Genomic DNA, 13,611 nt, shown 5'->3' with positions numbered 1-13,611 from the left:
GCCTGATGAAGATTTTCCTGCCCGGTGAGACAGAGCAGGGCACGGAAGTGTGGGCCACACAACCACATTCGCACACTCATTCACTGGGAAATACTGTGTCTTCGGCTAGAGGGAAACTGAGGGCGACGGTGCCTAGCTAAGGGTGGATGGCCCTTGGTTACTAAGATTGCTTCTGGTTATAGTTTCTTCCCATCTAGAGTGGGGAAGAGAGTACGTCTTGAGCAGGTAGGAGGATTTCTGAAAGATTTTTGAGTTCTGGTCCCTGAGAGGATGGATGGTGGAGGAAAAAGAGGAGTAGCTTTGCATTCTGGGTCGGAAGCAAGGGATGTTGCGCTCCTCTAAGCCCTGTTTGCTAAGGTGGCGCAGGGCCTAGTGAACTGAGAGAGACTGAACGGAAAGAAGTGCGAAGCTCGGCCTCCGGGCGGAATCAAGGGGAGGTGTGCTTTCTTTCCCTTTTTTTTCCCCCTTGAGGAGGCCGTGCGGGGACGGCCAGCGTAGGGAGGATTAGCAGGCGCCTATGTGACCCCAGACGCGCGCATAAACTCGGCTTGGGTTTGGTTTGCCCGCGGCGTCGATTTGCCGCTGTCCCTCTTTGTGTGAGGGAATTCCAGCTTTTATTGGGAAGACCGCACTCGGGTGGAGCCCGCGCTGGGTCGGGCACGACAGCCGGGCCTGCGGGGCTGGGCAGGAGGCTCGCCGGCCTCCGAGCCGCCCGAACCCCAGGACGGTCCTCGGGAGTGCCCAGCGGCCCCGGCAATGCCACCTCGGTGGTTTCCTCGAGGGCGGCGGGCCCGGCAGACCCAGCCCGGCGGGGCACCGCCCCTCTCCCCCTGGCCCCACCGCTCCCCCCGCCAGCCCGAGGCCCAAAGGAGCTCTGAAGGCCCTTTGTTAAGCTCCAGGGTCACACCCGTGCCCCGGGGGCCGCGCAGGGGCGGGAGGACCTTCTCCTGGCTGGAGGCCTCCAGCCCTCGGCTCACAAGGTTCGGGCCTGGAGGGGCCTCGCCCAGTCAGGGGAGGGGAGGCCGAAGCCCGCCCGTCCCGACCTGACCGGGCTGCCTCGCCCGAGTGAACGGTCGGCAGGATTCCGTCTGTTTGGAAGGCTGGCTGCGCTGCCAGGGCCTAGATGGTGGCGCTGGCTTGAGAAGCAGCCTGGGCAGGAGTGGAAGGTCTTCTCAGGCCACCCCCGTGGCAGCCAAGTCGCCTGTGCCCCGAGCACTTGGCCGGGGACGTCTCCCAACCTCCAACCCGGCCCGACGGCTTTTTTTTTTTTTTTTTTTTTAATTCATCATGAGTGCATACTGATACTTCTAATTCAAGTTCAGGACTACACAATTTCTTTTCGTTTCTTTTTTCTTTTTTTTGGCCGCACCACGTGGCTGGCGGGATCTTAGTTCCGCAACCAGGGATCGAACCCGCACCTTCAGCAGTGAAAGCATGGAGTCCTAACCCCTGGACTGCCAGGGAGTTCCCAAGGACTACACACTTTCTATTCAACCTCACCAATCCTGTATTTGTAGCTCCTTCTCCCATGCTAAAAACCCCAGGTCTCAACCATGCCAAACACTTTTTGCTTCATCTCACGACACAAACAGGACAGTGTCAGCACAACAATGCTGACACTATCGCCAAGGATAGGATTAGTGAAAATAATCTAAACCGTTTCTATACTTTTTTGTCCTTAGGGCAAGGGATTATACAATCACTTTATTGTGTTTTAAAGTCACTTGAAGTAGTTCCTTTCCGTGTGGTTATGCTTCCGACTGGATAGTTAAGGTTAGTTTCATTTTGCTTTTTGATTTGACATTGCTTTTGGTTTATAATTATGTAAACTCTAAAGTCAAATCGATATTATACGAACATTCAGAGAAGTGAAGCTTCCACCCCTTTTCCTGGCAGCTCGTTCTTCTTTACCCAGAGGTAACCATTTCTAAAGCAATTTAGAGCTAGCTCTCAATTCCTTGTACAGTTGCACAGTGCCCACTGTGCAGATGTACCACTGTTACTTCAGACAGGGCCCGGCTGATGGTGATTTGGGTGTTTTCACCCCTTTGCTGTTACACTATTGGGCCAATTTGATGAGACTGAAAGAGGAAGATGCCCAAGTGCACACAGATGCTAAGCATATTAAGATTAGATTTGGTGGGAGTCGTAGAAAAACTCAAATTAACAGTGGCTTCAACAGAACTGTTTATTTTTCTCCAACATAAAAAGGCAGGCAGAGCAGGGCAGGGCTGGTATGGTGGCTCTGTGCCACTAGGTCCTCAGGTACCCAGGCTCCTCCAAATACATTGAGTGCTTGACTTCCATGCTTCATGGTCCAGGGTGGGTGCTGTGGCTACAGCAGTCACAACCACATTGTAGCCAGGAGGTAGGACCAGACAAAGGGAATGACCTTGACCTTTAGAGGCACCTTCAGAAGAACCGTACTTCTGCTCTCCACCTGGGTAAGCAGTATGAGTGGATCTATACCTGGGAGCCCGCTGCAGCCAGCATGACCTCATTTATACCATATCTTCACTGTGCAGAGCCCCTCTACACCCAGTGGGTGCACTCCCTCTGCTCCCGTTGTGGGGGGAGGGCGGGGGGCGTGTGCGTCTACACCTATGGTACCTCCTCTTTACCCATGGCCACAACCTTAAATGTCTCCTAAACCAAGCCCATTACTTACTTCCCCTGCACCCCTTAAACCTGTGGCTCCCACTTATTTTTTTGGCTTTATTAATAAAATGATCTTCATCCAGGATAGAACCCCAGTTGGTCTCAGGCCCCCCCGTACCACCAGCACAAATGCAAATACAAACAGCCAAATATCTTGGAGTTTGTCACTGCTTTTATTTGGGCTCTCGGGAGCCCCTTATTACCTATAGAAGTTGAGGCTCACTGGTGTTCTTTTGTTTCGATCGTTTCTGAAGGTCTTGCTATTTATTTAGTCTTTCTCTCCTGTTGTTTGAGATGATTTCCTAATAAACAATATCCAGCAAACTGTGAACACTGGTTTTAACTCTGGAGTGGGGAATGGGAGGAAGGGTTGGCTTGGGATGACAAGAACCTCTATTTCTGAAATGCTGGGATTTTTTTTAAAACAACGAAAGTGTATTTTTTTTATGATCAAAAAATTAGTAAATCAAGAACACTGTTGGTTCCCTTTTGTCTTCAGGATACATCCCAAGCATCATTTGGTGCTCACCAACAATGTGCTCTCTCTCATTTCCACCTCTGACAGTGCTGGATTTCCCCATTCCCAAACACGGCTCACTTTTCCCACCTGCCAGGTCACAGAGCTTGCAGGTCCCCTCCCTCTGCATACTTTACGACCCCACTCAGGTACATCATCTCCATGGCCCCTTCCGTCTGCTCTGCCTAGGTGTTCTCAGGGTTTATTGCAAGACTGGAAAGCACTAAGGGCATTCTGATCCCAGATGGATTTGATACAAGGAATCAGATGCTTATAAAATCTTTGGGAGGGCTGGAGGAATGTGAGTCAGGGATGACACTGGAAGCACTGGATTTAAGAACAGTCTGCTGAGGTTGTCAGCCAGGCATCACCACAATCACTACTGTGTCTCATTACCCACAAAGCTGAAGACCCAGTGTTGGAAGGCTGATCGAGTCACTAAAACTGGCCAGCATGTCTCCCTGACCCTTCTTACCAGCTGCAAGTAGAAGAGGAAGATGCCTCTACCTCGCTCTGCCTTCCAAACCAACCATTCAGAATCCTAGCGGCAAGGGAGCCTAGTAGTTTTCAGGTTTCTAGACTCTGCACTGAAAGAAGGAATTCAAAGGATGTAGGATGGAAATTGATAGTACCCAACAGGGATACTGCTGCAAGAAGTAAGAGCAGTAGAGTAGCTGAGTGGTCAAAACTACAAGCCTTGACTATTGGGCCAAGCAGGTTTGGACTTCATGTTAAAAGGTAACAGAAAAACACGAGGTCTGGAGGGAGAAGTGACACAATGGAAGTCCTGTTTCTGGAAAAAGTATTCCTAAAGATAAAGGGTTGGCCATGATGAAGCTACTGGAGTCCATCAAGGTCAAAGGCAATGTAAAAGCCTACTACGGCATCAGAGGAGATAAGGTTGAGAAGGATCTGAGAAACATCAACATATATGTCTATGAATTGAGTTTTCAGGACAGAACTTCAAATTGTCTTCAGAGTCTCACTCCCCTGAAATCCTCTAGTCTGTTTCAGTTTATAGAGACTATAAATTGCCCTGAAGTTATCTGTAGGGAACCGACCATCAACACCACTTTAAAACAAATTGTGACAACAGTAATGGTTTAGGAAAATACACAGGAAACAAGGTACTTCCTTCCATTTTCTCCTTTCCTCAACAGGTTTATTGCCTTTTAAGAAAATTTTTGTAAAATATAAATACAAAGGCAGAGAATTTACTTACAAAGTTAAAACACAGATTTCAAACATAAACACACAATTCAGAAAATTTTAGTTTTATGTACAATTTCAAGCAACCTCAACATATTATGTTAGTTTTCAGTATCTTACAGGGTACAGAAAAAAATAGCTGAAAGTCTTCTTTAAATAAGAGCATAAAATGTTCAAACATATAAACAATCCGGTTTGATGCGTGAAAACTAATTTCCCAGCTTTTAAATTAGGATATAAAAATTTCATACACTTAGTTGTTGGTGTGGATATGGTTTGAATTTATATTACACACTACTGGATCACATCCAATAGCACTGACCTGGCCTGAGCAGGTACTCTGTAAACAAAACATAAAGTTACAACGTCGCCAAGTGCCTTCCCCGAATTCAACCCCCCAAACCAACCACACGGTTCTGACCACACTCTCAACAGTTATGGCCTCTGTCGTCGGAGCTTTGTATGAAATGAAGTCAAAGTGTGGAGCTCCTTTTCCTTGTTTTTTTTTTCTCCTTAAAAAAGAAAAGAAACAATTGTTCCGAGTAAAAACAAACATATTCCAAAGCATGTGTACATTGAAAAGTAGAGAAACTTTATTAACAACTTCATAAAAACTGACTTAAAAGTTTAAAAAGAAAAAAACATGTTTCAAAGTCCTTCCGACTGGAGTCGTGTCTCATAGTGTCTTTTCTTTACAGAAATAGTCGTATTATAACACCATGACACACTGTACACGGCGGGCCCCGGCGAGCTCACCAGTCGTCGTCTGAGTCCAGGTCTCTGGGGAGGATCCACTCCACGGATGAGCCCAGCAGAGTCTGAAGCTCGTTCGTGAACTCCACCAGATCTAGGAGCTCCTCACTTTCCGGATTAAAGGACTCCAGGTCTTTGGGGCAAGAGAATAAGAGACTTGCTGACACTTGCCGGTAGAACTCGGCCTCCGCGATGGTGACAATTTCCGCATTTGGGAAATTGCAGCGGAATATGCAGGAGGACATTTGCAGTTTCTTGAGCAGGTCTGAGAGCAACAGCCAGTTACGAGGCCTGCACCAGAGAAAGGACAGTGGTTTGAGTTTCCGGCAAAATGAGAAGCGCTCCCAACTATGAACTACCCGTCTCCTGGCGGTGAAAGGGCCTGCTGCTTCCACTTTGATTACCCCACCCCCACCCCACTTCTCACTGTCCTTAGAAGATCTACTTCTTCTTCTTCTTCTTTTTTTTTTTTTTAAATTCATTTATTTATTTATTTTTGGCTGCGTTGGGCCTGTTGCTGCGCACGGGCTTTCTCTAGTTGTGGCTCGCGGGCTCTAGAGCGCAGGCTCAGTAGCTGTGGCGCACGGGCTTAGTTGCTCCGTGGCATGTGGGATCTTCCCGGACCAGGGCTCGAACCTGTGTCCCCTGCACTGGCAGGCGGATTCTTAACCACTGTGCCACCAGGGAAGCCCGGAAGATCTACTTCTAACGGGGGAACTCTGGACTCATGTGCATGTGTTAAGAGACCACCTAGGGCGGATCAGCCAACTTAGACAAAAGCAGGAGCAGCGCCCCTGAACGAGCCTCGCTGCAGGCCACCCCAGTGCTGCCTTGGCTCTGGCCACAACTCAGGTCACCCCTCTCCAAGTAAGTGCACCCCGTTCTAGTCACTGGGGAAAACCAGTCTGTATGCCAACCCAAGGGAGATGGCAAACACCTCTTTGACCTCTCCTCTCCTCCGGCCCTCATGGAGAGAGCATGAGAAACACTCGAGGTCACCTGGCTTTCCTTTCCTTTCCCACACCTCCAACCCGCCCCTCAATGCTGCCGGGAGTGAGGCTTTTTCGAGAAGGGAGGTGGTACAATCCTTCCTGATACCCTGCCACGCTTTATGATCTCTATCCCGAATAGAATGTCACCACAAAGGCAGACACGTTCCCAGCCTCAGAGTCCAAGGAGGATGCTACTCCTTAAGCACCGGGGTCAACACACAGCAGAGCAAGGTCTCCTGATGTGTTCACTCCGAAGGGTTGGTCATGGGGCACAGTGGCCCGACTGTGGGGACAAGACTCGATCTAAGCAAATCTGAAGACACATAAGATCCCGATCCCAGGTGCCACATACGGCTTTCTCTAATCTTATAGGAGAACAGGGTACATCAGTATCGTCCCGTGGACCTCACGCGCCTTGGAAGGCCCCTACGGTACCCGTTTGGGGAGGATTCCTTCCCCAAGAGTTTAGTGACTGAAACTGCAATCGCAGTCGCTGACTCCCGTGTCCTTTGGGCTCTAGGGGTGTGTTCCAATGAGGGCAGTTGGCTGGGGAGCCCTCCCACCCCCCAAACTTTTCTGGAAAAGTTCTACTGCATTATGTGAGGTCGGTGGACACTTGGTGAGGAATTCACTCACCCCCCAACCCATCCACCCTCATCTGCTGAAGGGGATTTCTAACTCCTGACACCCCACAGAGCAGCTGGGCTGGCTCTCGACCACACGCTGGCCACGCTCACCCCTGAGCGACGGACACCTGCACGTTATAACACGGCAAAAGGGGGCTTTCGGAAAATTCAAATTCCAATAGGTCACCATAGGCCTCGTTGCTGTCATCCTGGTCCTCCGGTCCTGGGGAATTTGCTAAAACATCGTAACTACTTTCATCATCTGGTTCTAACCGGGGGGGCAAACAAGAGAGAGGTCAGTAAGCTGGAGCAAGGTTCCAGCTGTTCTCCAAAAAGGACCCTGGAAAAATTCTTTCCCAAGCAAGCCCTGCTCACAGCACCACCCCCACCCCCACCCCCCACCCCCACCAGCCCAACTGAAACGAACAAGGCTGCTCACCACACACACAGCTGCCAGAGAACTCCGAAGAGCAACCGGGGTTACCGTCGTCAGGAGCCTGCAGGTTATTTAAACAGTCTGGAGAGAGGGGGAGAGAGAGAGAGAAACAAGATAACGCCTGCTGGTAAGAGGCAAATGCTGCTGGAGTTCGGGAACATCTCACGCTGGGGCCGGTGTCACCTCCTGACAAGTCCCACCGCACACGCCTCCAGGTATCTGACTGAAACCTCCCCACGCGTCCACCCGCCTTCCTGAGGGACTGCCCGCCTCACCGCCCCAGCCTGCCAAACAAAAGCTAGCCTGGCTAGCTAAGAGTTTTCCAGCCCCCCACCTTGCAAAACTCAAAGTATCTATCTCTTCTTTGACAGACTAACGTTGGGCCGCTTTTCCCAGTAAAGGGTCACTTAGAGTAAACGGGGGGTGGGGGTAGGGGGAACCCAGGTGAAAGGCTGTGAAGTCACCGTCTAGATGCTTGAACAAGACCGTGTCGTGACCTCTGCCGTACCTGTTAAGAACTTCTCCAGAAGTTCGCTGTGGTTCACTTTCTTGACGGTTCGACCTGAGTACGTAGCCAGGGTAGGATCAGCACCGTAGGAGAGGAGCAAGCGGACAATTTCGAGATGATCATTCTTGACAGCATCGTGGAGAGGCCTAGGAGAGGTGCGGGGGATTACACCTGTGCACGCGACGCTTGCTTCTACGGACACGGGGCAAAATCGAGCGTGTGCGGCCAAGCCTCGTAGGCGCGCTGTTTCACTGAGGAGGTGAGTGTACGGTCGCTGTGACAAATTACTCTGTTATTTCAACACATAACCCTTTACGGGACAGGTGAAGGGACCATCTCAGGCCTAATTCTTCAATGCAAATCTCTCTTAATGCATGGCCCAAGGAGGAACTCAGGCCACGATGAAAACGTTTCCAATGAACTTAAATAGTGACAGACTGTAAGAAGGTAACGTACGGGGGGGTGGGGGGAAGAACCCCAGCATCACGGAAGCAGATACGACAAGCCACTGTTATACCATTACAAACAAAACCCCAAAAGTGCAGTTTGTAAAAGAAACTAGGGGCAAAGTGGAACCTCTCCTGAAACCAACTTGGAGATGAGTGATCAACCCTCTCGCCCAGAAGCAGTCGACAGGCAGGGCGAGTTCTCAGGAGGGTACAGAGTCCTCCTGCCCGTGTCCGCTGGGGTCAGGAACACTGTCCGCAGTCCCATCCAGAAAGGATGCTATTTGGAAACCATGAACCACCAAATACCTTACGGTTTTGCTAATTTTATGACTGTCAGGAAAGCCCCAGTGCCCTGCCTCGTGGTGGCATCCCAGGTACAACCAGGAAGATGCTTGGGCTGACTCAGACCTGGGCCTCTGGCCAATAAACCGAGGTCAAGGACAGAGTGGGGGCCAGGCCCGGGGATGTGGGTGGACACGGCAGGTCCTATCAAGCCAGTTGCCACTGGACCTGTCTGTACTCCTGGAACTTTCAACTCACATATATGTTAAAGATTGAGATTCAACAGACGCTGGTGAAGAGTCCAGGGTCTTAAAAGAGAACACCCCTGATTATTCATGCAGGCTCAACATTTTCAGGGACTTCTGTCCATAAGAGCGTCACAGAGTTTTAAAGTTCTATGTAAATTTGCCAGAAAGATCTGTCCGATTCCATTCTAGAGGACTCCGCCATCAGTGTGCTTACATGGCACTCACTCTCCATCTTTCCTTCTGGGGTTCCCCGCACACCCTGAGAACCACTGCCTATGCCCCAGCAGGGCCAGGCCAAGAGCGCAAGACTGCCACTGACCCGGTTCCATCCGGGGCACTGCAGTTGACATCGGCGCCACATTCGAGGAGGTGTCGTACGATGTTGAGCCAACCTCTTGCACAAGCCTCGTGCAGGGCACAGTAAGCCGCGTTGTCGCGGTGGTTCACATCACAAATCTTGTTCTCCAGGCAGTACAAGACCACTTCCTACGGGGAGAGGAGAGGAGAGGAGATACCATCAGACCACCATACAGTGAACCTTGTAAGGCTGACCTCCCCATAGCTTGGCGGTGCCCACTTTCAGAGGCGTACATCCTTGGGGCCAAAAGCCCACCATGGCGCGGGCAGGTGGCAGGCATCCTGGTGGGAGGGGCGAGAGTGCGTGAGAAGGGCTTGGAGATGCAGACAGTGTTGTCTAAGGCTCTGCTGCACCAGTGGCCTGGCCATGGGCAAGTTACCCTTGAACTTCTCCAAGCTTCTACAGGGCTGCTGAGAGGACGCATTCGGATAGCGATGAAAGCCCTCAGCCCAGGGGCCGACGTGACCAGTACAGAGGTGTCACGGCTGCTAACATCTTAGATGACACATTGCCAAGCACAGACCATTCTCACTTGATGGGTCTGTTCAGTCGGTGGCAGTGGACGATAACACAAGTTTAGATAAAAGTATGGATGACCAACACTAAAAGAGAGCTTAAATCAGCCAGAGAACATTCCCCAGCTTAGAGAAGCAGGGACACCCAGGTCAGCTACATCCTCGCGCCCCCTGTTAAGACCCCAAATCAGAACCTAGGCCTCAGATGCTCTTGTCTGTATGTTAAGTAGAGTTAAAGAGAAGCTCTCTCCCTCCATCCTCGAGGAATGACACAAAATGCCTCCAATAACCCCACCCTCTATTTTGCCTCACTCCACCCTCTCGGGGCAGAATCAGTCTAATATTTTCATATTTACTCAAGTTAATGACAGGAACCTGATACACCACAGGCTGCAACCTCCACATTTCAAGAATCAAATAAAACGTTCACCGCCCCCCCACCCCGGAGATGTTCTGTGTCAACACTGTGCATTAGAATCACTGTTATTAACCTTATTTCTTTGGCTTGTTAAAATATCAATATGAACCACTCCCAGTAAGCAGAGCAGGAATTTATTCAATGTTTTATTACCTTAAGAAAGTTTTCAGACACATCGAAAGCATTTGCCACCAGAAAACACGTTATACTGTTTATACTGGGTAAGTCGTGCCCAGCAGAGAGCTGTCAGGTTCTGAGAGCTGGGAGTAGGCAGAACGTGCATGTGGCCCAGCACATGGTCTGCTGGGTAAGGGGGGATGGGATGGGGTCAGAACAGGCCTCCTTGTGACATCTCTCAGGTAACTCATCTGTTAAACCCAAAACGGGGGTCATTCTAGCCGCCCATAAGTGCGAGATGGGTTCTGTAAAACCTTTTATGCCCTTTGGAGGACACGCCAATCAAAGGTGACCACTCACTTGGGAGCGAACTAGAATGTTCCATTTGCTTACCACGTGAACCTAATGGGGCATGCTGGTAAACCTGGCCATCGGTGCCCTGTTACTTCAGGTCACTGCAGCAGCTCCCTTCCAAAACAAGAGGAGGAAGAGAAAAGGCACGCCCACGAATGCGTTTCTCCGTTTACATCCCAACCTGCCAGAAAGCCCACAATCCTCTGGGCTCCCAGGCCACCTGCCCCGAGCCCTGGTATCCAGGATACCGCATGAAGCTGCTGCTCTTTTAGCAGGCCCTCACTAGCCAGACTTGAGTGGACGGCTGCAAGCTAATGAGTTGTGTGCCCCAGCCAGGGAGAGGCCCTGTCACGTGGCTCTGGGATCAGTTCTGAACGCCACCAACTGCTGTGCACAGATCAATTTACTCAACCCAGGGTTTATTTGCTGTGACAATCGTGGCCTTCACCTGGAAACCTTCATCACTACTAGGGCAGATTCAAGGGTACCTAGAAATGAAAGGCTGTCCAAGCTGATGGGTAAGTCAACTCTCTTCTCCTGGAAGATGGCAGCAAAGGCAGCAGTAGCCCCACGGCCAGGTCAGACTTTTTGCCACGGGCTGTCCTAACTCAACCACGTTGATCCCACTATTTACACAGTGCTTCTCATTTCCCCAGATGAGGACGTCTTCTGTCACCCACAGGAACCCAGGAGATAGCAGGAAAAGAAGGTAGTACTATCCTCATTCAACACTTGGAAACTGAGGCCCAGAGATATTAAACCCCAAGTTCAATTAACATGAAGTACTAGACCTATAACTCAGGTCTTTGGTACCTGGTCAGCTGGGAAGATTCAAAAGGCCCAAGAGGGCCCCAGTTAGAGGGATGCAATCCAGCTGTGACGAGCATCCCACAGGCCTTCTCTGTTGGGGGTCAAGTGGGCTAACTACACTCTCCTAGCTAGGAGGGTGATGGCCTCTAAATGGATGGCAACCATCGCCACCAACACTTTCTCTAACTGAAAGGTGAAGAGGCGGGGCGAGTCTGTCGACGCGACACATTCCTTGGTTTATTTTCTCCGCTAGAAATAAACGGGAGTGTCTGAAGGGCAGCCCTGCCATTCCCAAGCAAAGTCAAACTGCTTTTGTCAGACAGCTCTCTGTTCAGCGGCTATAAGCCGAATGCCATTACCCCCAAAATGTAACCATAAAGGCCATAAGCCCGACGTTGTTCATTAATTAAATGCCTCATTAACTTTTTAAAAAACATGACTTATTCAATTCATAGAAAATTTAACCATCACGGCTAAAGGCACAAGCATGTGGCTGCACACTGGCGTTTTAGCCTAAGAAATAGAAGCCTTTTTCCCAGGAGGGGAAAGTTTGAGGTCTTTGGCCACGCAAGTGATCTATTTAACGCGGATCTGAAGCCAGAGTGTGTTTCTAAACTTCCAGAACCAGATTATCATGACATAAAGCTCAGACAGCCTTTATACTGCACATGGTACCTTTGGCTAAGCAGGAGAAAATAACCAAGAATGCTGAAGACAGAACTTCAGGAAAACCCTCCCAAACCACACCCTTATCTGGTTAAAAAAACTGTCCTTCAATTTTAAAAGGTTGAAGCTGCCACATCTCCCAACTGGGCCATCATCCCAACATTTAAAATTCTGCCCAGAGAAATCCCAGAAAGTTGGATTCAAAGTTGAAAGCATTCATCTACTTGTCACAATGTTCAGCATCAACACTGGTCATCTGTGGAATCTACATACTGAAATTTACATTTGAAGAAAAAAACAAATCCGACCGTACACATTCCCAAGGCTTCCTGTGCAATCAAAGGCCAGGTAGCCTAAAAAAGTATGGATCAAGTGCCCCTTGGTCCAGGCCTCAGAGCCACCAAACCAAAATGGAAACTGTCTTAGGACCAACGAGGGTCTTTTGACGTCTCTGGTCCCAAAGGGAGGCTGCTGGAAATGATGCCAAGTTCACAGGTGGGGCTTGGAGCCCCGCCCTCCACGGCGGGTGCAGCAGCACCCTGCCCCCCCATCTCCAGCATTTGCTGGAAACGGGAGTCTACTTTCTCAACCCTAACCTAAAAGTTGGGGTTGGGGGCTCCCCGCCACCTCCAGCATTTGCTGGAAGCGAGACTATTTTCTCAACCACGGGGGGGTCTAGCTCAACACTATGTGCAACATCTGCTCTGTCCTCCTCGGCGCCCGCTCTCAGCTCTTGGGAAACCAACTGGGTGCTCCTTGGACTTCACCTGCAAGTAACTGCGCTAAATACCAGAAAGTGCTCTCTAGCTAATGGAGAGGTCACCAAGAGACGTGTAGATATAAACAACAGCACATTCAACCCACAACAACAACAAAAAACACCCCCAAATTAAGCATAGCCCTAGTGCTTCCAACTTCCCACCCACAGTCGTGCCTTAGGGCCAAGGCAGGCACACCTCGAAGGGCTCACGGCACTATGGACCGGGGTGGGGGGACGACGGGAGACGGGGGACAGGGGCACAGAGCTGGCTGAGGGTGTGGGCGCCAGGGCTCCGGGCCAGCCTGGGTCCTGCCACCCCAGTGCTCATCCACACCTCCACGCTCAGCCTGCTGAGCCGCATTTTACTGTCACCATTCAACTCCCAGAGGGCTGATGCCAGCACAGAAAAATGCCTTTGCCCTGTGGGCTACTACGTCACAGTTGCTACTGACAAGTATGGTGGGGGAACTGCACAGGGCAGAGGGAGTCACCTGTCTCACAGAGGTTTTGAACAGAGGTTTTGAAATGCCAGTCTTGCTGAGGAGCATGGTGGGCTGTGGAGCACTGCTGGATTGCTACCTGTACGGGTATCAGCTAACCCCTCTGAGGCTCAGTTTCCTCATCCGAGAGTGGGCTAGTACTCGTTACTCCCAAGTGAAGATGTTAAAAGGGTGAAAGGAGTAACTACAGATCACACGGGCTTAGACAGATATCACCTATCTTTCTATGTTGCTCTAGCAATAGAGGCTATCACTGTCATCAGCCGTGCTGGGTTGGGATACAGCAGTGTGGACAGGGAGTTTTGTGCAAGGCTCAACCCCTGCTCCCCGCCCATCAGCCCTCGGCTCCCGTGCCCTCTCAGAAAGAGACTGCTCAGGTCTGCCCCACTCCCACCCCTACTCTGCACAGACACTTCCCACCCGCTACCCCACAGG

The 13,611-nt window shown here is 50.5% G+C and overlaps 1 protein-coding gene and 1 long non-coding RNA gene across 14 annotated transcripts in view; both read right to left on the bottom strand.

Annotated features, from left to right (window-relative positions):
* Nucleotides 1–13,611, bottom strand: part of LOC308610661 — a 279,944-nt gene that overhangs the window by 62,158 nt on the left and 204,175 nt on the right. The gene's annotated exons all lie outside the window — the stretch shown is intronic.
* Nucleotides 4,502–13,611, bottom strand: part of LOC308610542 (BCL-6 corepressor-like) — a 29,999-nt gene continuing 20,889 nt past the window's right edge. For 9 of the 10 annotated variants that reach the window (XM_081223578.1, XM_081223582.1, XM_081223584.1 and 6 more), the window contains 5 exons: nucleotides 8,998–9,164; nucleotides 7,700–7,845; nucleotides 7,195–7,272; nucleotides 6,867–7,023; nucleotides 4,502–5,428 (listed from right to left, as the gene is read on the bottom strand). In XM_081223578.1, the coding sequence (XP_081079704.1) occupies nucleotides 5,137–5,428; nucleotides 6,867–7,023; nucleotides 7,195–7,272; nucleotides 7,700–7,845; nucleotides 8,998–9,164 (840 nt within the window). In that variant the 3' untranslated portion in view covers nucleotides 4,502–5,136. The remainder of the gene's footprint in view (nucleotides 5,429–6,866; nucleotides 7,024–7,194; nucleotides 7,273–7,699; nucleotides 7,846–8,997; nucleotides 9,165–13,611) is intronic. The other variant, XM_081223583.1, reaches the window with a different exon arrangement.

The sequence above is a fragment of the Mesoplodon bidens genome (genome assembly GCF_964165515.1).
Source record: "Mesoplodon bidens genome assembly, chromosome: 2".
Lineage (NCBI taxonomy): Eukaryota > Metazoa > Chordata > Mammalia > Artiodactyla > Ziphiidae > Mesoplodon > Mesoplodon bidens.
The sequence above is the reverse complement of the archived record's forward strand: the minus strand, read 5'-3'. Positions and strand labels throughout refer to the sequence as shown.